Source organism: Hemiscyllium ocellatum (genome assembly GCF_020745735.1).
Source record: "Hemiscyllium ocellatum isolate sHemOce1 chromosome 27 unlocalized genomic scaffold, sHemOce1.pat.X.cur. SUPER_27_unloc_18, whole genome shotgun sequence".
Taxonomy (NCBI): Eukaryota; Metazoa; Chordata; class Chondrichthyes; order Orectolobiformes; family Hemiscylliidae; genus Hemiscyllium; species Hemiscyllium ocellatum.
The window spans coordinates 392,107-413,601 of record NW_026867485.1 but is presented as its reverse complement, the minus strand read 5'-3'; the positions used below and the strand labels follow the sequence as shown (position 1 = coordinate 413,601).

Below are 21,495 nucleotides of genomic sequence, written 5' to 3'. Positions count from 1 at the left end.
TGCTGCAATTTTGTTCTTCCAATACTGCTGCTGCATCGTTCTGGAGCGAGAACATAGAACAATACAGCACAGTTCAGACCCTTCAGCCCTCGCTGTTGTATCAGCCTTTTATCCAACTTGAAGATGAGAAGAGTGCACACCCCTCAATTTACTGCCGTCCATGTGCTTGTTCAGCAGTCGCTTAAATGTCCTTAAAATGTATCTGACTCTCATTCCAACCCTGGAAGTGCATTCCATGCACTCATCATTCTGAGTAAAAAACCTACCTCTGACATCTCCCTAAACCTTCTTCCAATTAGTTAAAATTATGCCCCGTCATGACAGACATTTCTGACCTGGGGGAAAAAAGTCTCTAGCTATTCTTCTATCTATGCCTCTCAACATTTGTATACCTCTTAAAGTCACCTCTCATTCCTTCTTTGTTCAATGAGAAAGGCCCTAGCTCACTCAACCTAGACATATCCTCCATTCCAGGCAGCATCGAGGTAAATCTCCTCTGTACCCTCTCTCAGCTTACACATCTTCCTGTTGTGGTTCTGTTCGCCGAGCTGGGATTTGGTTGCAGACGTTTCGTCCCTGTCTAGGTGACATCCTCAGTGCTTGGGAGCCTCCCGTGAAGCGCTTCTGTGATGTTTCCTCTGGAAATTTTCCCTACACATCTTCCCTAAAATTAGGTGACTAAAAGTGAACACAATATTCCAAGTGTGATCTAACCAGTACTCCATACAGCTGCAACATAACCTTGCAGCTCTTAAGCTCAATCTCCCTGCTAATGAAAGCCAACATACTGTACACCTCTGTAACAACCTTATCAACCTGGGTGGCAACTTTGAGCGTCTATGGACTTGGACTCCAAGATCCCTCTGTTCCACCACACTGTCAAGAATCCTGCCTTTAACCCCATAGGTTGAACAAACAAAGGAGTTTGGTGAAATGAGAATCATTAGATAAATGCTATTGAGCGAACTGATAGTGCTATGGGCTGGCAAATCTCTGGGTACAGGTGGACTTCATCATAGAATTTTAAAAGGTGGCTAATGAGTTCATATTTGCATTAATGTTAATCTTCCAAGATTTATTAGATCAGGCAAATTTTCCTCAGACTGGAGAGTAACATATTTAATACTTCTGTTCTAGAAGGGAAAGATACATCATGGAAAATGAATCCCTTGAGTCAATGGCAATTAAACGTTTGTTTTTGAATCAATTAAGGAGATTATAACCACCATGTCAAAAAACTCGTGGTAATTGAAAAGAATCAGCATGCTAATATGAAAACAAAATGCTGTTTCACCAATTTATTCATAGAATTCCGAGAGTGCGGAAAGAGACCATTTGGCCGATCAAGTCCTGCACCAACCCTCAAGTGCATCCCACCCAGATCCAGACTGCCACCCTACTCCAGTAACCCTGCATTTAGCATGGCTAACTCACCTAGCTTGTACATCCAAGGACATTACACAATCCAGCATGGCTAATCCACCCAACCTACACATCTTTGGATGTGGAGCCCCAGTGGAAACTCACAAAGACATAGACACAACATACAAACTCCAAACAGATAGTCGACTCAAGGCTGAAATCAAACAGGTGTCTCTGGCCATGAGAGGGAGCCACTGTGCTACCATGCCGTCCTAAAGGAATTCTTTGGAAGAGTATGTAAATTGAAGCCTGTGGATATACTGAACTTGAATATCCTAAAGGTGTTTGACATGTTTTCACGAAAAGCAAATTGCACAGAGGAGCTCATGGTGTAAAGTATATTATAGAACATCAACTGACTGGCAGAAAACAGGATATGCAAGAATGGTTCTTTTGTCAAATTGGTTGTATATTTGAAAGTATGGTGGGGTTCCAACAGGCATCTCTGCTGGCTCCTCAACTTTTTACAATTATATAGATGACTTACAGGAGGGGATCAAAGGTATGTGGTTACATTTGCAGGAAACACAAAAATAGATTGAGAAGTACATTGTGGGGATGACATATCAAGGATGCAGATTGTTAGATTGGTTAAATAAATAAGCAAAACTCTTGCAAGTGGTGTACAATATGGTAAAATGCAATTTATTACCTATTTGGAGAACAACCGCATAATTCTGAGATGCAGAGGGATCCAGGGGCCTTGCAAATAAGTCACAAGTTAGAATGCAAGCGCAGCAAGTGATTAGAAAGGCCAATGACATAAATGTAAGGAGATTATGCCTCAGTTACAGAGCATTGGTGGGACTACATCTTGAACACGGTGCTCAGTTTTGATATCCTTACCTAAGGAAGAATGAATAAAATGCATAAAGGCAATTCACAGAAGGTAAACTGGATTGACACCCACAATGAACAGACTGTTTATGGGAAATCATTAGTCAGGCAGGTCTGACTTTCAACCAGAGTTTGGAATAGCAAGGGGTGATTTGATTGAAGTTTCTATGAGCCTGAATGGTCTTCAAAAGATGGATGTTGAAGGATGTTTACTTACTGTTGTGAACGAACAATTAGATCACCCATTTATAGAGTCACAGAGATGTACAACATAGAAACAGATCCTTCGGTCCAACCCGGCCATGCTGACCAGATAACCCAACCCAATCTAGTCCCACCTGCCAGCACTCGGCCCATATCCCTCCAAACCCTTCCTATTCATATACCCATCCAAATGCTGGGGAGATTGAACATTACCAAGAATGACTATTGCAGTGGTCAGAGCTTGAACAGTTCATTTACAGAACAAGTCTAAACGGTCTTTACCCTGTAAAGGTGTTGTGTGCCAGTTTGATACCAGTTGTGCTGTGGGCAACCCTGGTAAGCCTTGCCCTATCCAAATAGGTCACACTGCAAAAGAGAAAATAGGGAAATGTTATCTTTCGGTTACAATTTGTTTCTTCAAAGTCACAACAGAATATTTGGCAGGGATGAAGTGGTCTGTTATGTGCTGACTTCAGCAAAAGACTTTTTGACCCCTAATGGCACCAATGTCTTCCCAATTATGGGATGGGTGGAACTGTTCTGGGACAATAACCGCATCTCTTACCGAAAGACCCATCTATTGAACAGCCTCAAGGAAGTCACAAAGATAGGCATGCCTCTTATTTGCAAGGTCCCTCCCTTACCTACACTAAACTTGGTTATTATTTTGAATAAAGTAAGTACTCCTCGTGCTGTAACTGTAGGAACATAGTCCTCCCTGAGTTTTGCACAGAATGGAAGAATCCAAAAGCTCTACAAAACAGGAATAGCACACTTTGGGATATGCAGCTCTCAGTGACTTTTTTTGTAGAAGGATTTTCAGGAGTTATTAGCCATCAAAACCGTAATTATATCATTTGTGGTCTCACCCTTTTGGGTAATGAGACAACTGCTGCTTTATTGAGATCAGGATTTAAAATTTGAATTTAGGCTGTTGTTAGGAGCAACAGGTGTATGTAGGTTTTTATTAACCACAAAATGGCATTTCAATTTTAAATAATATTTTAAAATAATATAACAAAATGGCTTCAGGTTATGATTTGACATTGAACTTGAATTGCTGCTTTGCTGAGTTGGTTGGATTTAGAAATAAAAGAGAACAATGGAGTTTGCATAATGTGAATCATAAGTAATTTGGTATTCGAACTAATCTTGAACTAGCAAATGGGATGATTTTGCACGTAAAACAATCTGTTTCCCAGGAAATATCATTGGACTAACCTGCTGTCAATCATGTCACCTTATTACATTTTATTGGTCTTTTCTTGTCATTAAGGCTGTGCTGTCTCAAAAATAATGAGTAATTTTCAAATGTAATTGTGTAATTTTGCCACGGAACATAAAGTTTTTAACCTGTGTTGCTGGACAAATCTGTGCTAGGCTGCCTTATTTCATTCAGCTCCCAGTGATTCTTTTGACCGATCTCGGGGGTCCAGACCTTCACCCTAACCTGCAGAACCCCGAACACTATGGATACACTTACCTCGGCCAGTCCACTCTAACCTGCACATCTCTGGACACTGCGGGTAAATTAGCATGGTCCAACATACACTAACCAGACATCCTTGGGCATTAATCAGTAATTTAGCATGGCTGAGCCCCCCTAACCTGCACATCACTACACTGTGTGGGGAATGAAGCTCGGCCAAGGCCGGGGCTGCCACGAGGTTGGAATTCTCTCCCGGAAATGACAGTTGATGGTGCCCTCACCAAGATGGCCGCCCGCGCTCCCCGCCCCAAGACAACATGCGCCTTACCCTCACAAAGATGGCGGCTGGTTGCCAGGCAACCCGAGAGCCCTTCCCGGTGAAGTAAACACTGGGCCTGTGGGGCTTTTATTCGCGGCCTGCGGCCTCCCCCTAGGAGTTTATAAACTCCCCAGTCTCCCTCCTCCCGCGGTTCCCAATCCTACCCTGTCTCACTGTCTCCTCTCCCCGGGGGCAGGAGCCAGGTCTTGGCGCTCGGACCTGGCGACCTCCCCGGGATGTTTCTGAAACCTGGTCCTGTTCTGAAGAAGGATCCCCGGACCCGAAACACGTCCTCACATTTCTCTCAACACGAGCTGCCGGACCTGCTCAGCTTTTCCAGCGGTTTCTGTTCTTGTTCCTTCAGCCGCCGGCGCCATTCCTCTCCCACACTCAGTCACACTGTCTTCGTCCGGCCGCGGGACCTACACTGCACATGCGCCAGCAAACAAGGGGCGGGGTCCATGTGTGACGTCATCGCGGGCTGAGGGGGCGTGGTTAGGGTGACCACCAAACAATCGGAGACAATGGGGGCGGGGCGATCATTTTTCCGGCCCCCAGCCGCCAGAAAGGTGTCATTTAAAAAAGTTTCAAAGTAGTTTTTTTTAACTTTTCCGCCAGTTGTGAAATGTTATTCTAGACCTCTGGAAGGGTCAAACATTAGGAAAGTTTCAAACATAAACAAAGGGATTCTAAAAAATATAAATAAAAATAGGTAAGTTAACTTACAAAAGAAACCTCGCACTAAATATCAAAAAGGACAGCAAAAGCTTCTGTTGGTATGTTAATGGGAACAGAGTCGCTGAGCTAAGTGTGGTACCTTGGAAGATGAAAACTGTTAGTTCATTGGGGACACTGAAGTGGCAGAGATGATCTCAGTTTTTACGTTGGGAGACAACAGAACTATTCCTGTTAGAATTGGCAAGTCAGAGGCTGTAGAAAGGATAGAACTTAAACAATCAACATTGAGAGGGTAAAGGTACACAGCAAGCTATTTGGATTGAGGACAGACAAGTCGACTGGTGCTGATGGCCTACATCCTGGGTCCTGAAGGAAGTGGCAGTGGAGATAGTGAATTCATTAGTTACAAAATTCCAAAAATCTCTGAACATGGGAAAGATTCATTGCGTTTATTTAAGACTTGATATATATATGTTTTTGATTGTCAAGGGGATCAAAGGTTACGGGAAGAAAGCTGGAGAATGGAGTTGAGAAACATCTCAGCCATGATTGAATGGTGGAACAAACTTGATGGGCTGAAAGGCCTAATTTCTGCTCCTGTGTCGTATGATCTTATGGTTCCATTGGATTGGAAAAATGTTAATGTAACATCTGTATTCAAAATGGGAGCGAGGCCATATGTGGGAAATTGCAGACCAGTTCGTTGAACATTTGTTATAGAGTCATTAGATTAGATTACTTACAGTGTGGAAACAGGCCCTTCGGCCCAACAAGTCCACACCGACCCACCGAAGCGACAACCCACCCATACCCCTTACCTAACACTACGGGCAATTTAGCATGGCCAATTCACCTGACCCGCACATCTTTGGACTGTGGGAGGAAACCGGAGCACCCGGAGGAAACCCACGCAGACACGGGGAGAACGTGCAAACTCCACACAGTCAGTCGCCTGAGGCGGGAATTGAACCCAGGTCCCTGGCGCTGTGCGGCAGCAGTGCTAACCACTGTGCCACCGTGCCGCCTTACATGTAGTCATGTAGATGGAGGACTGGAAAATTTGTGGCTGTAAGAGCTGCTCCTTTTTTGAGGTATTTTCACTGTTGGAGGCGATTTCCTTGAATTCCAGGAACAGCTATTAATGTTTCATATGCTGATGCATTGTTTTGGAACTTTGGAGTAAAAAAAATAAGACAACAGCAATTTCAAAATGGAGAAAGACAGCCAAAGGCAGTGAGCACATGGTCTGTAAGGGAGAGAGAGAGAGAGAGAGAAAGAAACGTATATTACTAACGGACACAGCAGTGAATCTGCATAGTTACTGCCTCTGCTGTTTGAAATCATGTCTCTCTGAACATCTTGGAAAAATTTAAAAACAGCAAAATTCACAGCTGATCTTGGAGGAAAATGTGTAGGAGAGCTCACAGCACAGGAACAGATTAGTGCACACTTTTTAACGTGTAACCTTGCTGTAAGTCTGCAGTAGTGAATAGAGTGGGTTTTTTCTTGATTATATGGTTTGAGATTTTAGAAATTCACCAGCGAATCCACAACAGGGAATGGCCAATCACCTGCTCCAAGCACAGGAAGGGATTCATCAATTCCTCCAGCCTGCAGACACACTAGCGGGTCCACACCAGGCACAGCATGTTCACCTACTCTCAGTGTGGGAAGGGCATCACCCCCTCCTCCAACCTACGGAGGCACCAGTGAGTTCATGTGCCAGCAAAGGGTGATTGAAGGAACAAGGGCTGAGTGCCATTATCAACTGGACTATCAACCCAGTTCTGGGGACTCCTCGGGACTCCTGGGTTTGAATCCCGCCACAGCAGATGGCGGAACTGGAATTCAGTCAGAAATCAGGAGTTCAGAATCTAATGATGAAATCATTTTCTGGGGAAAGAAAACCATCTGATTCACTCATGTTAGAGTCTGTCTGCAACCCAATCTTGAGTCAGACTGGTTCTGTTTCCAAAGCAGGGATTTCAAAGTTTGTGAGAAGATTTGTAGCTCGGGTCACTACATTTGTAGTGACAACCAGAAGCGGCAGATACAAATCACTATAAATGCCGGAGGAAACATCACAGTAGCGTTTCACAGGAGGCTCCCAAGCACTGAGGATGTCACTTAGACAGGGGACGAAACGTCTGCAACACAAATTCCCAGCTCAGCAAACAGAACCACAACAATTAGGGATTTATAACATGTCACATGGATTGACTGCCTGAAGATTGTGTGCTTTTTGGGCAAAATATAATGTATCTGCAAATAAAATTCTGCAATTGCAATTTCACCCCAGAAACTGATTGGTGTGCATGTTAGTGTGTGTGTATGTGCAAAGAGCATGTGTTTGCATACGACCATGCTTGGTAACGTATGTGAGTAATGGGGTACAAGCCTGTGTGAGTGGGATCACTTGTGGTGTGACATGAAACCAAGGTCCCTGTTGAGGCCATCCTCATGGGTTCCGAACTTGGCTATCAGTTATACAACACACATTGGAGAGGGCAGGGTGGGGCTTGTCTTACAATTTGCAGAAGGTGGGATGCTCTCAATGCTGTGATCCAGGGCAAACACATCCTAGAGGACATTCGTTCAGAGAGATGGAGCTGGAAGCTAGGCTGCACACATGTTGAGGGTAAAGTGGGAAAGTTAACCAGGCACTTTATTCTGGGAGACGGTCATTCCCCTCTGGAGAGAGCCTTTTGTTTGCATCAGGGATAGGGTCAGGAGGGTGTAAGTGCAGGTCTGGCAGGTAAAGGGGATCTGATAGAGGGCTGCAGGTAGGAGGAGTTAACTGGTTGGGCAGTGGGAGTAAAAACAACATTGGGGAGGGGGAGGTGGTGGTAAGGGACAGAACAGTGACAGGGATGGTCTCCGTTCTCTGCAGTTGTCAGCAGGAGCACAGACGGCATTGGTGTCTGTTTGGTGCCAGGATTCAGGAACCGATGTGCTCAGGGCTGGAGAAGTGGGAAAGGGAGGTTGCAGTGGGTGTGGTCCAACAATGTCAGGAGGAGAGAGCCTCTGCTGAGGGCACATGAGAAGTTAGAAACTACTAGGACAAAGCAGAACATCAAAGCTCTGGGTGGCTCAGTGGTTCGTACGACTGCCTGACAATGTCAGGGACCTGGATTCGGTCCCACTCTTGAGCAGCTGTCTGTGTGAACTTTAACAAGTTCTCACTCTTCTGTCTGCGTGAGTTAGCTCTGGGTGCTCCAGTTTCTTCTCACAGTCTAAATATCTGCAGTTCAGGGTGGATCAGCTGTGCTGAAGTGTCCACATATGTGCAACTGAGGATCGGTTAACCATGGGGAACTGTAGGAAAAACGGGTGGGTCTGGATGGGATACTGTTTGGAAGGTCAGTCTGAATTTTATGGGCCAAATGGCCTGTCGGGATTATATGATTCTACTGCATTAGCCAAGCATCTATTGAGAAACGATTGCCTCAGGTCTGCTGTGGGTGGAGTGGGTTCCAATTCATGAGACACTGACACCAGTCCTGAGGAAGGTGGGATTTGTGCTGTCAGTCCCCCAACCTTTTGGTCCCCATCCACTCTCTCTCCTCACACTCTGCACTCACCAATTCTCTGTGCTCAGCCTTCTTCTCTCTCTTCCCCTCATTTTCTGCACCCCACCCTCTGTCCCCTGTAATTTTCTCTCTCTCTCTCTACCCCGCTCCCCTGTCCATTCTCTCCCCCTTCTACCATTCCCCCATGCTTTCTCATGCCCTCTTTGATTGCTGTATCTCTTTCTCAGGAATTGGAGAGAATCAATAGTGATGACTCTACCTGGAAGACAGGGGTGTGCAAGAAATGGCTGATCTTTAAAATTAAGAACAGCTAAAATATATTAATTTTTTTAAAGCTGCAGTCATGTTTCTGAAACTTGCATTGAAATAGACGCATAGAGTCATACAGCACAGAAACAGATCCTTTAGTCCAACTCGCCCATGCCCTCCAGATATCCTAAATTAATCTCGTGACCCATTTGACAGCATTTCGCCCATATCTCTCTCACACCTTCCTATTCAGATACCCATCCTGATGCCTTTCAAATGCTGTCATTGTACCAGCCTCCACCACTTCCTCTGGGCAGCTCATTCCATACACACACCACACTCTACATGAAAGTTACCCCTGAGGTCCCTTTTAAATCTTTCCCCTCTCACCCTAAACATATGCCGTCTAGTTTTGGACTTCCTCTATCCTGAGGAAAAGACATACAAAGCCGGACGAAATTCAAAAGGAATAAACTGTCGAGCCGCAGGGAAAAATAAAATTGTGGCTGCAGCTTTTTTTCTCCTATTCAAATCAGTCGGTAACGCCAGCACCTCCACAGAGCATACTGCGCATGTGCTGCAGTGTCAGCAAAAGCACTGCGCATGTGCTGCGGTGTCAACAAAAACACTGAGCATGCTCGTCGCTGTCCGCGGAAACGGCGCTTGACTTCCTTCTGAAGGACCAATGGTGAGAGCCGGAGGACCGGAAGGGGCCTGGTCCTCCTGCCAATCAGAACCGCCTCTTTGTCTGAATGCGGAAGTTGGGCCGTGAGTTTCTGAAGTTGCTGTTGTTCCTCTCTCTCTTTGAATGAAGATTGAGCTTCACCCCAGACTGCAACTCTGCCCAATATCTGTGGGTACCGCACTCTCTTTTCATCCACGTTTTCATTTCTCTTTCGTTCTGGGATTCAGTTGCTGACTTTACACAAACTGAAGGGAAAGGGAATGAATCCAGGGAGGGGACAGACTCTGGAAAAGTTGGTCCAGGTCTGTGTCTCCGTTGGCAAACGCACAGCAAATGCAGTATCACAATGTAAAGTTAAAGCCTATTGCTTAAAAAAAGGTAGAAAGGAGGTGCATGGTTTAAATGATAATATATTGGTCTGTGGAGAAAGTGAGGACTGGAGATCAGAGTCAAGTATGGCTGGAAAACACAGCAGGTCAGGCAGCATCCGAGGAGCAGGAGAGTCAATGTTTTGGGCACGAGTCCTTCATCAGGAATGATGTGTGGATGGACAAAGGGGCCTCAGCGTCCTTTTGCACCGGTCACTGCCAGTTGTCAGACAGGTGCAACAAGCAATCAGCAAGGCAAGTGGTATATTAGCAAGAGGAATTGAGTTCAAAAATGGGGATGACTTCCTGCAATTGTGGGGGTGGGGGGGTCGTGTTATTGAATATATTCAAGGCTGAGGTCATCTGACTTTTGAACAACAAAGAAGTGGATGGTTATAGGGGAAGGCAAGAAAATGGTTTTAAGACCATTACAGAATGATACAGCACAGAAATAGACCTTCAGTCCAACTACTCTATGCTATGTTTGCATACTAAACTAATGCCATCTGCCAGTGTTTGGCCCATATCCCTCTGTCACAAAGTTGGTCCTTTTTCTAAAAGCTGGTCCTTCTTCTCAAGGATGCTGTGTCCTTGGTTTTTTTCAGAGTGGTGGTAAAATGGCCCTGGGCTCCAAAATGGATGGGTCAGTACAGAAATGAAAAGGGTATTGGTTGGCTTTTTTGTTTGTACATCAACAGATGAGACTTTAGGCCCAAGCTTTAAGTTTTCGAAGTGACCTGCATAATGAAAGACGAGTGATCTGTCGTGAAAGCTGAGGCCTTGTTTGAGTGAGTTCAGCAGTGGACTATGTGGAGAAAAATTGTTAAACTCTCTCTCCTTCAGTCCTTCTAACTTTGACCTGTCAGCCTCTGTTTCAGTTTTACTGTATGTTGAAGGGGTTTGTTTATTGGGACTGTTATGTATATTTGGAACAGCATAATTAAGTCTAGTTTAGACAGACTGAGTTCTGTGGTTATTCTATATTCTGTTCTTTGTGTTTCATTCTGTATTCCTGTGAATACATTTATCTGCTTTAAATCCTGGTAGTCAACCTAGCTAACTTTGGGTAATTTTCACTGTGCACTTACTGAAACAAATAGCAAAGCTACGGTCTGTGCTGCTTGCTTAAGAATGTTTTGAGGGGTCTGGCCTAGTCCATAACATGTCGAAACCTTTCCATTCATGTCCTTATCCAAATGTCTTTTAAACTGTACCTGCATCCCCACTTTCTCTGGACATTCATTCCACATACGAACCATTCTCTATGGGAAAACAAAAGGTGTCCCTCCTGTCTTTTTAAAATCTTTCTCCACTCACCTTCAAAATTTGCTCCCTAACCTTGAAACCCCACTCCAAGGAAAGGACACCCATCATTCACCTCATCTATTCCCCTCATGATTTTATAAAGCTTGATAAGATCACCTCTCAACCTCCTATGCTCCAGTGAAAAAGGTCCCACACTATCCACCAAGATGTAGGTATATTCATATCCAGTTCAATGTTGGTGCAGATCTCTTCACTGTTGATACAGGCTTGAAAGACCAAATGGCCTACTCCTGCTCCCAGTTCTCTCTCACTATGTCCAGGACAGCAAGAGACCATAAGACCGAGGAGAAGAAATTAGGTCATTCAGAAAGTCAGGTCTGCTCCACCATTCAATTATGGCTGACAAGTTTCTCAAGCCCATTCTCTTGCTTTCTCCCTGCAACCCTCAATCTCCTTGATACACAAGAACCTATTTATCTCTGTCTTGAATATACTCAGTGACTTGCCCAACACAGCCTCTGTGGCAATGAATTCCATAGGTTTCACACTCTCTGGCTACAAAGGTTTCTCCTTTCTCTGCATTCTAAAAGGTCTTCCCTTTACTCTAAGGCTGTCCCCTTGGGACCTAGTCTCTCCTACCAATGGAAACATCTTCCCAACATCCACCCTGTCCAGGGCAATCAGTATTCTGTATGTTTCAATTAGATCCCCCAAGCATGGGCTGTAAATCAGCGTAAACCAGACCCTTCAGGATACAGCACGGATTAGGTTCAGCAAAGTTAGAATGGAGGGAGAATGTGTGGGATGGAGTTTTCAGCGTTTAGGAAATAAGAGTTCTGGTCTCCTTCCTATCGGAAAGATGTCATGAAACTTGAAAGGCTTCAGAAAAGATTTACAAGGATGTTGCCAGGGTTGGAGGATTTGAGCTATAGGGAGAGGTTGAATAAGCTGGTGCTGTTTTCCGTGGACGTTGGAGGCTGAGGGGTGACCATATAGAGGTTTATAAAATCATAAGCGGCATGGATAGGATGAACAGACAAAGTCTTTTCCCTGGGGTGGGGGAGTCCAGAACCAGAGGGCAAAGGTTTAGGGTGAGAGGGGACAGATGTAAAAGAAACCTAAGAGGCAACTTTTTCACTCTAGTTTGTGTATGGAATGATCTGCCAGAGGATGTGGTGGAGGCTGGTACAATTGCAACATTTAAAAGGCATCTGGATGGGTATATGAATAGGAAGGGTTTGGAGGGATATGGGCCGGGTGCTGGCAGGTGGGACTAGATTGGGTTGGGATATCTGGTCGGGTTGGACCGAAGGGTCTGTTTCCATGCTGTACATCTGTATGACTCTATGATGTTTCATTTTCATATCCTTATTCAGTTTCATTTCCAAGTCATTGTAACCAATGAAGTTTTCCTCAATACACGCTTAAGGCTCTCTGGCTGCCTGATGTGTCCTGGATAATATGTGATCAGCAGGCATCCGGCAATCTACAGGAGTTGTCATATTTTTTTTAGATTATTTACAGTGTGGAAACAGGCCCTTCGGCCCAACAAATTCACACCGACCCACCAAAGCGCAACCCACCCAGACCTATTCTCCCACACTTACCCCTGCACCCAACACTACGGGCAATTTAGCATGGCCAGTTCACCTAACCTGCACATTTTTGGACTGTGGGAGGAAACCAGAACACCTGGAGGAAACCCACGCAGACATGGGGAGAATGACTGTGTGGAGTTTGCACAGTCGCCTAAGGCGGGAATCGAACCCGGGTCTCTGGCGCTGTGAGGTAGCAGTGCTAACCACCGTGCTGCCCACATTATATTTATTTGACTGTACTGACCGTGATCACTTATTTTGTGATTTTTGTTGCAGGAAGACATGGGGAAAGAAATCTGAAACCAAATATCACATCAACCTCTGATGGAGCCACTTGATTCATTGGGAAAGGAATCAAGGAAATCATACCAAACATCATCTTCACTATCCTATCTACCTGCAACTCTGAAGGAATTATGAATCTGTACTCCAAGGTCTCTTTGTTCAGCAAAACTCCCCAGGACCTTACCAATAAGTCCTGCTCTGATTGGTTTTTCAAAAATGCAGCACCTCGCATTTATCTGAATTAAACTCCATCTGCCACTCCTCAGCCCATTGGCCCATCTGATCAAGATCCTGTTTTAATCAAAAGTAAACTTCTTCACTGTCCACTATACTTCCAATTTTGGTGTCCTCTGCAAACTTACTCTACTTATGTTCACAGCCAAACCACTTATAAAATGATTAAAAGTCATGGACCCAGCACCAATCCTCGTAGCACACACTGGTCACAGGCCTCCTGTCTGAAAAGCACCCCTCCACCACCACTCCCTGTCTTCTACCTTTGAGCTAGAACTTTGAAAAAAATAATTGAGGTTAAAATGCCTCCCCTCGTTGTGGTTCTGTTCGCCAAGCTGGGAATTCGTGTTGCAGACGTTTCGTCCCCTGTCTAGGTGACATCCTCAGTGCTTGGGAGCCTCCTGTGAAGTGCATCTGTGATCTTTCCTCCGGCATTTATAGTGATTTGTATCTGCCGCTTCCAGTTGTCAGTTCCAGCTGTCCGCTGCAGTGGACAGATACAAATCACTTTAAATGCCGGAGGAAACATCACAGAAGCGCTTCACAGGAGGCTTCCAAGCATTGAGGATGTCACCTAGACAGGGGATGAAACATCTGCAACACAAATTCCCAGCTCGGCGAACAGAACCACAACAACGAACACCCGAGCTACAAATCTTCTCCCAAACTTTGAATGCCTCTCCTCCTCTTCTCCTGCTCACAGTACGCTGGCTGTAGCCAGCCAGCTGAGAGTCAGTCCTCAACGGAGGAGATTCCAATCTCCTGGGTTTTTTTTTTAAACTGAGGTGGCTAAATCTCTTGGTTAAACTTTTTTTTAAATCCCCTCACTAACGCTACTGCGATAGTGCTTATTTTATCCCCAGCACCCATGTTGTGTGTGGGGAGGTGAGAGATAGCAGACACATTCAATTTTGCTCAAAGCACACAATCTGCAGGCAGTCAATCCATTAATATTTTATACATTCCAACTTTGGAAGTAGAACCAGTCTGACTCAACATTAGGAGACAGGCAGGCTCTAACCTCACACCTTTAATACATTCTCTGAGCTGAAATATCACTTTCAAATTACATTGAGAACGTTCCTTATAAGTAGTTCTGGGATTTACATATTAATGAACTGAAACCTGCAACCCATTCTAAAGGATGAAAGACTTGATAACAATCTAGATTTGTTCAATTCAGTTGTATGACACTGTAATTTTTTAGTTCAAATCCTATGTCATGATCCTGCTCCACAACTACCTGATGAAGGAACAGCACTCCGAAAGCTAGTCCTTCCAAATAATATCAGATTATATTCCAATACCTTTGTCTGATTTTTGCCTTTGTTTCTCATGAACACAGCCCACACTTTCTCCTGCAGGCAGTAACCTTTACAATGCTGATGAAATGAGATGATGATGAGATGAAAAACTTCAGTTTTAATTTTAATTCTGTGTCTTATGATCCTGCTCCACAGCTACCCGATGAAGGAGCGGTGCTCCAAAAGCTAATACTTCCAAATAAACCCGTTGGACTATAACCTGGTGTTGTGAGACTTTTAATCTTTGTTTCGAGCCCACACCTCCCACTGCTGCCAGTAAACCTTACAATGCTGATGAAACAATAAACCCGCACTCCTGAAAAATTTACAATTTCTCACAATTCTGCCACTCATTCACTTCTGATCCAGGACATTGGAAACTTAGTGCTGGAGGGTGAAAGAAATTAGCAGCTTTAAAGCAAAAACTTGTTGAATCTCTCAGCTTTCAATGAGAGTCTGAGTCAGACGGTGAATTCCGGTAACGTTTATTGCAACCCTGCTTCATTACAGTTTCAATTTTTCCCAGAAAAAAGGTGCACGAAAAGTAGCGTTTTTTTAAATAAAAAGCTCAAGGTCAAAGTGCACACACTCCCCATCCCCCACTTTCTTTACTATTGGTCAGCACCAAATTATCCCTTTGGAACTGGATCCCTGGTACAGCCTTCACCTGGAGGAAGTATTGCCTCACTCAGCAGTTTCAGCCTACACCCTGTATACAAGTTAGTTTCTCCAGCTCATATACAGGAGGGGAATGCAATCAAGAGTCAACCACACTGCTGTGGCTCTGGAGTCAGGGGTAGGCCAGACCAGGTAAAGGATGCAGCTGGAATAACTGAGTGATTCCTTTCCTGCAAAGGTAGCTTCATTCTCTAAAAAAGGACATGAGTGAATAAGGTGGGGTTTTTCTTCCCCTGAAAATGGTTTCATCATTTGATTCTGAACTCCAGATTTCAATTGCGCCATCTACCACGGTGGGATTCAAACCTGGGAGACCCCAGAACGGGGTTGATAGTCTAGTCAAAAATGGTACTTATCTGTCACTCCTTCAATTTCCCTGTGATGGCACGTGAACTCGTTGATGTCTCTGGAGGTCGGAGGAGCAGGTGAAGCCCTTCCCACACTCGGAGCAGGTGAATGGCCTCTCCCCAGTGTGGATCCGCTGGTGGGTCAGCAGGTGGGAAGAGTTGGTAAATCCCTTCCCACACTCGGGGCAGGTGAATGGCCTCTCCCCAGTGTGGACCCGCTTATGCTGCCGCAAATTGCTCATATGATTGAATCCTTTCCCGCACACAGAGCAGGTGAATGGCCTTTCCCCTGTGTGGATCTGCTGGTGGTTCAGCAAGCTGGAAGAATCAATGAATCCCTTCCCACACTCGGGGCAGGGGAACGGCCTCTCCCCCGTGTGGACCCGCTCGTGCTTCCTCAAGTTGCTCACACGACGGAAAGCCTTCCCGCACTCTGAGCAACCGAACGGCCTCTCCCCAGTGTGGACCCGCTGGTGGGTCAGCAGTGCAGATGAATGCGTGAACCCCTTCCTGCACACCAAGCAGGTGAAGGGCTTCTCTCCCGTGTGGACCCACTGGTGCGCCCGCAGGTTGGAAGAATTTGTGAATCCCTTCCCACACACTGAGCAGATGAACGGCTTCTCCCCGCTGTGAACACGTCTGTGAATTTCCAGCACTGAGGGGGAAGGGAATCCTTTCCCACAGTCCCCACATTTCCACGGTTTCCCCATGGGGAGAGTATTCCTTGTGTCACCTGGGTTTGAAATTACAAACAGAACTGGTACACAGTCTGTCCCCACCGTGAGGGGTGTGATTTTGATTCCCCCAAGCTGAGGAAATGGTTTGAAGCACTTTTTCCACAGTCAGCCCACTGAATCTCCCTCACTCGGGTGTCTTAGTATTCTTCCTGCCACACTAGTGTCCTGCAAAAATAAACTCACAAAATAAGTGATCACGGCCAGTACAGTTAAATAAAGATACATTGATGGCGATTCCTGTAGATTTCCAGGTGCCTGCTGATCACACATTATCCAGGTCACAGAAACCTGAAAACCCTCATGCAGCCAGATAGCCTTAAGTGTGTATGGAGGAAAACTTCATTCAGGGGACAATGACCTAGAACAAGCTGCCGACAAAGGTGCTGGATCAAGATATGAAAATAAAATGTCAAGACTGCTTGCAGAAAGAAAGCCAGTGAAGTTGCTGAATGAGTAAGGTGGGGGATGGGTCCCAGGAAAACAGTGAGGAAAGAGACTAACCCGAGAATCGTACAGTTGGGAAAGGGAGTGAATCAAACAGTCAGGGCAGGAAGGAATAATGCAGAGAACAATGTAGGACTGAAGTTATACTGCATTTACGTCAAAGCAAGAGACCTAACAGGGAAGGCAGGTGAAATCAGGGTTTATGGTCAGAAACATGGGACTGGGACATCATAGCAATTACAGAAATGTGGCTCAGGGATGGACAGCTCAATGTTCCAGGATACAAATGCCACAGGAAAGATACAGGGGTGGCAAGAGAGGTGGGGAGTGGTGTTTTGATAAGGGATAGTATTGAGGGAGGATATTCCTGGGAATACATCCAGGGGAGTTATTTGGGTGGAACTGAGAAATAAGAAAGGGATGATCACCTTATGGGATTGTAATATAAACCTCTAATAATCAGCAGGAAATTGAGAAACAGTTATCTGTAAGAATACTAGGATGGTTATGGTCGGGGATTTTAACTTTCCAAACATTGACTAGGACTGCCAGCGTTCAGGGTTTAGATCAAGAGGAATTTGTTAAGCATGGACAAGACAATTTTCTGAGGCAGTACGTGGATGTTCCTACTAGAGAAGGTGCAAAACCTGACCTAAGGCAGGGCAGGTGACTGAGGTGTCAGTGCTGGACCACTTTGGGAAAAGGACAGACCGGATCTCAAAGTAAATTGGAGGGAGGCTAATTTTGATGGTATTGGGCAAAAACTTTCAAAAGTTGATTGAGAGGCAGATGTTCACAGGTAAAGGGAAGCCTGGAAAATGGAAAGCCTTCAAATATGAGATAATAAGAGTCCAGAGACAGTATGTTCCTGTTAGGGTGAAAGAAAAGGCTGGTAGGTGTAGGGAATGCTGGATGACTAGAGAAATTGAGGAGTTGGCTAACAACAAGAAGGAAGCATATGACAAGTATGGACAGGACAAATCGAATGAATCCTTAGAACAGTATAAAGGCGGTAGGGGTATGCTTAAGAGGGAAATCAGGAGGGCAAAAAGGGGACATGAGATAGCTTTGGCAAATAGGGTTAAGGAGAATTAGAAGGGTTTTTATAAATTAAGGACAAAAGGGTAATTGGGAGAGAATACAGCCCCTCAAAGATCAACAAGGGCAGCCTATGTGTGGAGCCGGAGTAGATGAGGAAAATACTAAATGAGTATCAGTGTTTACTGTGAAGGAGGACATGGAAGATATAGAATGTGGGGACATTAATGTGGACATTTTTCAAGACGTCACCATCTTAGAGGTAGAACTGGATGTCTTGAAACACAAAAAGTAGATAAATCCCCAGAAGCTAGGCAAGTGACTCTTGGGCCCCTTGCTGAGATATTTCTATCATCCTTAGTCACAGGTGAGGTGTCGGAAGACTGGAGTGGCTAACATGGTGCCACTATTTAAGAACGGTGGTAAGGAAAAGCCAGGGAACTATAGACCAACGAGCCGACATCAGTGATAGGCAAGTTGTTGGAGGGAATCCCGAGAAACAGGATTTGCGTGTATTTGGAAAGGCAAGGACTAATTAGGGATAGTCAGCATGGCTTTGTGCTTAGGAAATCAATCAAACAAAGTTCCTCATGGAAGATTCGTTAGCAAGGTAAGATCTTATGAAATACAGGGAGAACTAGTCAACCGGATACTGAACTGGCTTGAAGGTAAAAGAAAGAGGGTGGTGGTGGAGAGTTCCTTTTCAGACTGGAGCCTGTGACCAGTGGTGCCACAAGGATCGGTGCTGAATCCACTACTTTTTGTCATTTATAAAAATGATTTGGATGTGAACATAGTAGGTATAGTTAATAAGTTTGCAGATGACACCAAAATTGGAGATTCAGTGGACAGCGAAGAAGGTTGCCTCTGATTAAAATAGGATCTTGGGCTGAGGAGTGGCAGATGGAGTTTAATTCAGATAAATGCTAGGTGCTGCATTTTGGAAAATGCAAATCAGATCAGGACTTATTCAACCTCAATGTCATGGAGATGTACAGCATGGAAACAGACCCTTCGGTCCAACTTGCCCATGCTGACCAGATATCCAGAATTAATCTAGCTGCATTTACCAGCCCCTCTCTCTCTCGACCTTTCCTATTCAAACACCCATCCAGAGGCATTGTAAATGTTATCATTGTACCAGCCTCCATAACTTCCTCTGGCAGCTCAATCAATACACGCACTACCCTCTGCATGGAACTTGACATCATTCCCCTCTCATTCTCAACCTCTGCCCTCTACTTCTGGACTCCCCGATCCCAGGAAAGAGACCTTGTCTATTTACCCTATCCATGCCCCTCATGAATTTACAGTAAGATCACCCCTCAGCCTCCAACACTCCAGGGAAAACAGCCCAATCTATTCAGCCCCTTCCTGTAGCTCAAACCCTCTAACTCTGGAAACATCCTTGTAAAGCTTTTCTGAACCTTTCCATCCTTGCTATTCAAACACTAATTTTACACAGAGGGTGGTTCATGTGCGGAATGAACTTCCTGAGGCAGTGGTGGATGCCGGTAGAATTTAAAGACATTTATTTCAGTACATGAATAAGAAAGGTTTTGAGGGATACAGTCCAAGAGCAGGCAGGAGAGACTGGTTTAATGTGGGATTATGGTTGGCATGGACTGGTTGGACTGAAGGTCTGTTTCCATGCTGTATGACTCTATGACAGGCTTTGAGTTCTTGAAAGTGGAGTCACAGGTAGACAGGACAGTGAAGGTGGTGTTTGGTACACTTCACAGGATATTGGTTAGGTCACTTTTGCAGTATTGCATTCAATTCTGTTACCAGTGATCCCACCCTGACACGCCATGCACCAGAGATAATGACTAAAATTGACTGGGACACAATAAAATCATAAGACCCCTACAGTGCACAAAAAGGCTATTTGGTCCATTGAATGCATTGGGGATAGGAATTGGGAGGTCATGATGCAGCTGTACAGGACATTGGTTAGGCTACTTTTGGAATATTGCATTCGATTCCAGTCTCCTTGTTATTGGGTAGGAAGGATGTTGTGAAACTTGAAAGGGTGCAGGACAGATTGATAAGGACGTCACCAGTGTTGGAGGGTTTGTGGTATAAAGAGAGAGGCTGAATAGTATGGGGCTGTTTCCCTGGAGCATCAGAGGCAGAGGGATAACCTTGTCAAGGTTTATAAAATCATGTGGGGCATGAATAGAATAAATAGGGAAGCACATTTCCCCAGGGTGGGGGTCTCCAAAACCAGAGGGCATAGGTTTAGGGTGGGAGGGGAAAGATTTAAAAGTGACCCCAGAGTCAATGTTTTCACAGAGGGTGGTGCGTTTATGCACTGAGCTGCCAGAGGAAGTGGTCAGTACAATTACATTTAAAAGGTATCTAGATGGGTATGTGAATGGGAAGGGTTTGGAGGGATAAAGGCCAAATGCTGGCAACTGGACCTAAATTTACATAGAATATCTTGTCAGCATGGATGTGTTGGATCACAAAGTCTATTTCCGTGCTGTATGTTTCCATGTCTATTTGATAACACGTGCTTTATTTCTGTTGATGCAAATATTTTTTATCAACCATGCCTGGGTGGTAATACTTAGTCATAGAGATGTACAACATGGAAACAGACCCTTCGGTCCAACCTGTCCATGCCGACCAGACATCCCAACACAAGCTAGTCCCACCTGCCAGCACCTGGCATAGATGTAAAGGAGCGAGAATTCCTCAATTAGGGCACTATAAGAACCCTGGGAGACACCAATTTCTGGTTTACGTCCTAATGAACAAACATTAAGTACAAGCACCTATTTATTCTCAATTTTGTTTCATTTTTCTTGTTTTATTCCCTGCTACGATGATTCTCTCTGTCTGGATGGTTGACAGGCTGGGAGATTGTGGGTTGGGCCTTGATTGACTGAATTTTTTTTGTTCTGGAAGGTGTAAAAGGTTTCAGCAGAAACCCTGCAGAGCTGAGAACAGACCGACATTTTACTCTGTGGAAACAGGGAGATCAACAGACGACAAAGAAATCAGGACCTGAAATCCGAGCTGACACCAGACTACCATGTTATCAGTGCTTTGATTGGCAGTGCATCTACCTTTACCTAGCTTCTCATTTGACTAGAATATCACACACCCCTTCAATATTCAGGATCCAATCCTTGGCACTCTGAAGCCATGTCTCTGTAAGGAGTCTCAGATTATAATTATTCTGTTGGATGTGTGCAGTTTATTCATTCACTTTTGTTATGATGCAGCACACCTTCAGACACACAGTCTTCAGCTTCAGTGATCTTTAGAATCCAGCTTTGATTGCTGGTACATTTACTCTCCTTGTCCCTTTCTATCATTCTCTGATGTTCATTTTCACATCACAACATTGTTCACCTGCCTTGATTTGGATTGGCCATGCTAAATTGTCCAGGGATGTGCAGGTTAGCTGGGTTAGCCATGGGAAATGCAGGGTTATAGTTTCATAGTAACTAAAGCAGGAGTAGGCCATTTGGCCTGTCAAGCCTGCTCTGTCATTCATTAAGATCACGGCTGATCTATCCATTGTCTCAGCTCCTCCTACCTGCATTATCCCAACTACCCTTAAATCCCCACCATGCAAATACCTACTCACCTGTGTCTTGAATATTCTTAGGGAAGCTGTCTCTCCCGGTTCCATAGGCAGAGAATTTCATGGAGTCACTACTTTCCGGGAAAAGCAGTTCCTCCTCATCTGTGTCTTAAACCGACTCCCTCTAACCTCGAGGCCATGACCTCCAGTCCTAATCTCACCCACCAGCAGAAATTACTGGATTAGTTGGTGGTTGGTTGCGGGGGGGGGGGGGGGGGGGGGGGGCGCGGGGCAGGGTGACGGGG

The 21,495-nt window shown here is 45.0% G+C and overlaps 1 protein-coding gene and 1 long non-coding RNA gene across 2 annotated transcripts in view; both read right to left on the bottom strand.

Annotated features, from left to right (window-relative positions):
* LOC132807536 (zinc finger protein 208-like) overlaps window positions 1-21,495 on the bottom strand; it is a 55,344-nt gene that overhangs the window by 4,854 nt on the left and 28,995 nt on the right. Inside the window, exon 4 of the mRNA XM_060821645.1 lies at window positions 15,459-16,272. Coding sequence (XP_060677628.1) covers window positions 15,459-16,272 — 814 coding nt within the window. The remainder of the gene's footprint in view (window positions 1-15,458; window positions 16,273-21,495) is intronic.
* Window positions 2,047-4,635, bottom strand: LOC132807531 (uncharacterized). Its single transcript, XR_009641968.1, has 3 exons — window positions 4,509-4,635; window positions 2,746-2,829; window positions 2,047-2,268 (listed from the first exon to the last, which is right to left on the bottom strand). It is a non-coding gene; the product is annotated as an uncharacterized LOC132807531 (long non-coding RNA).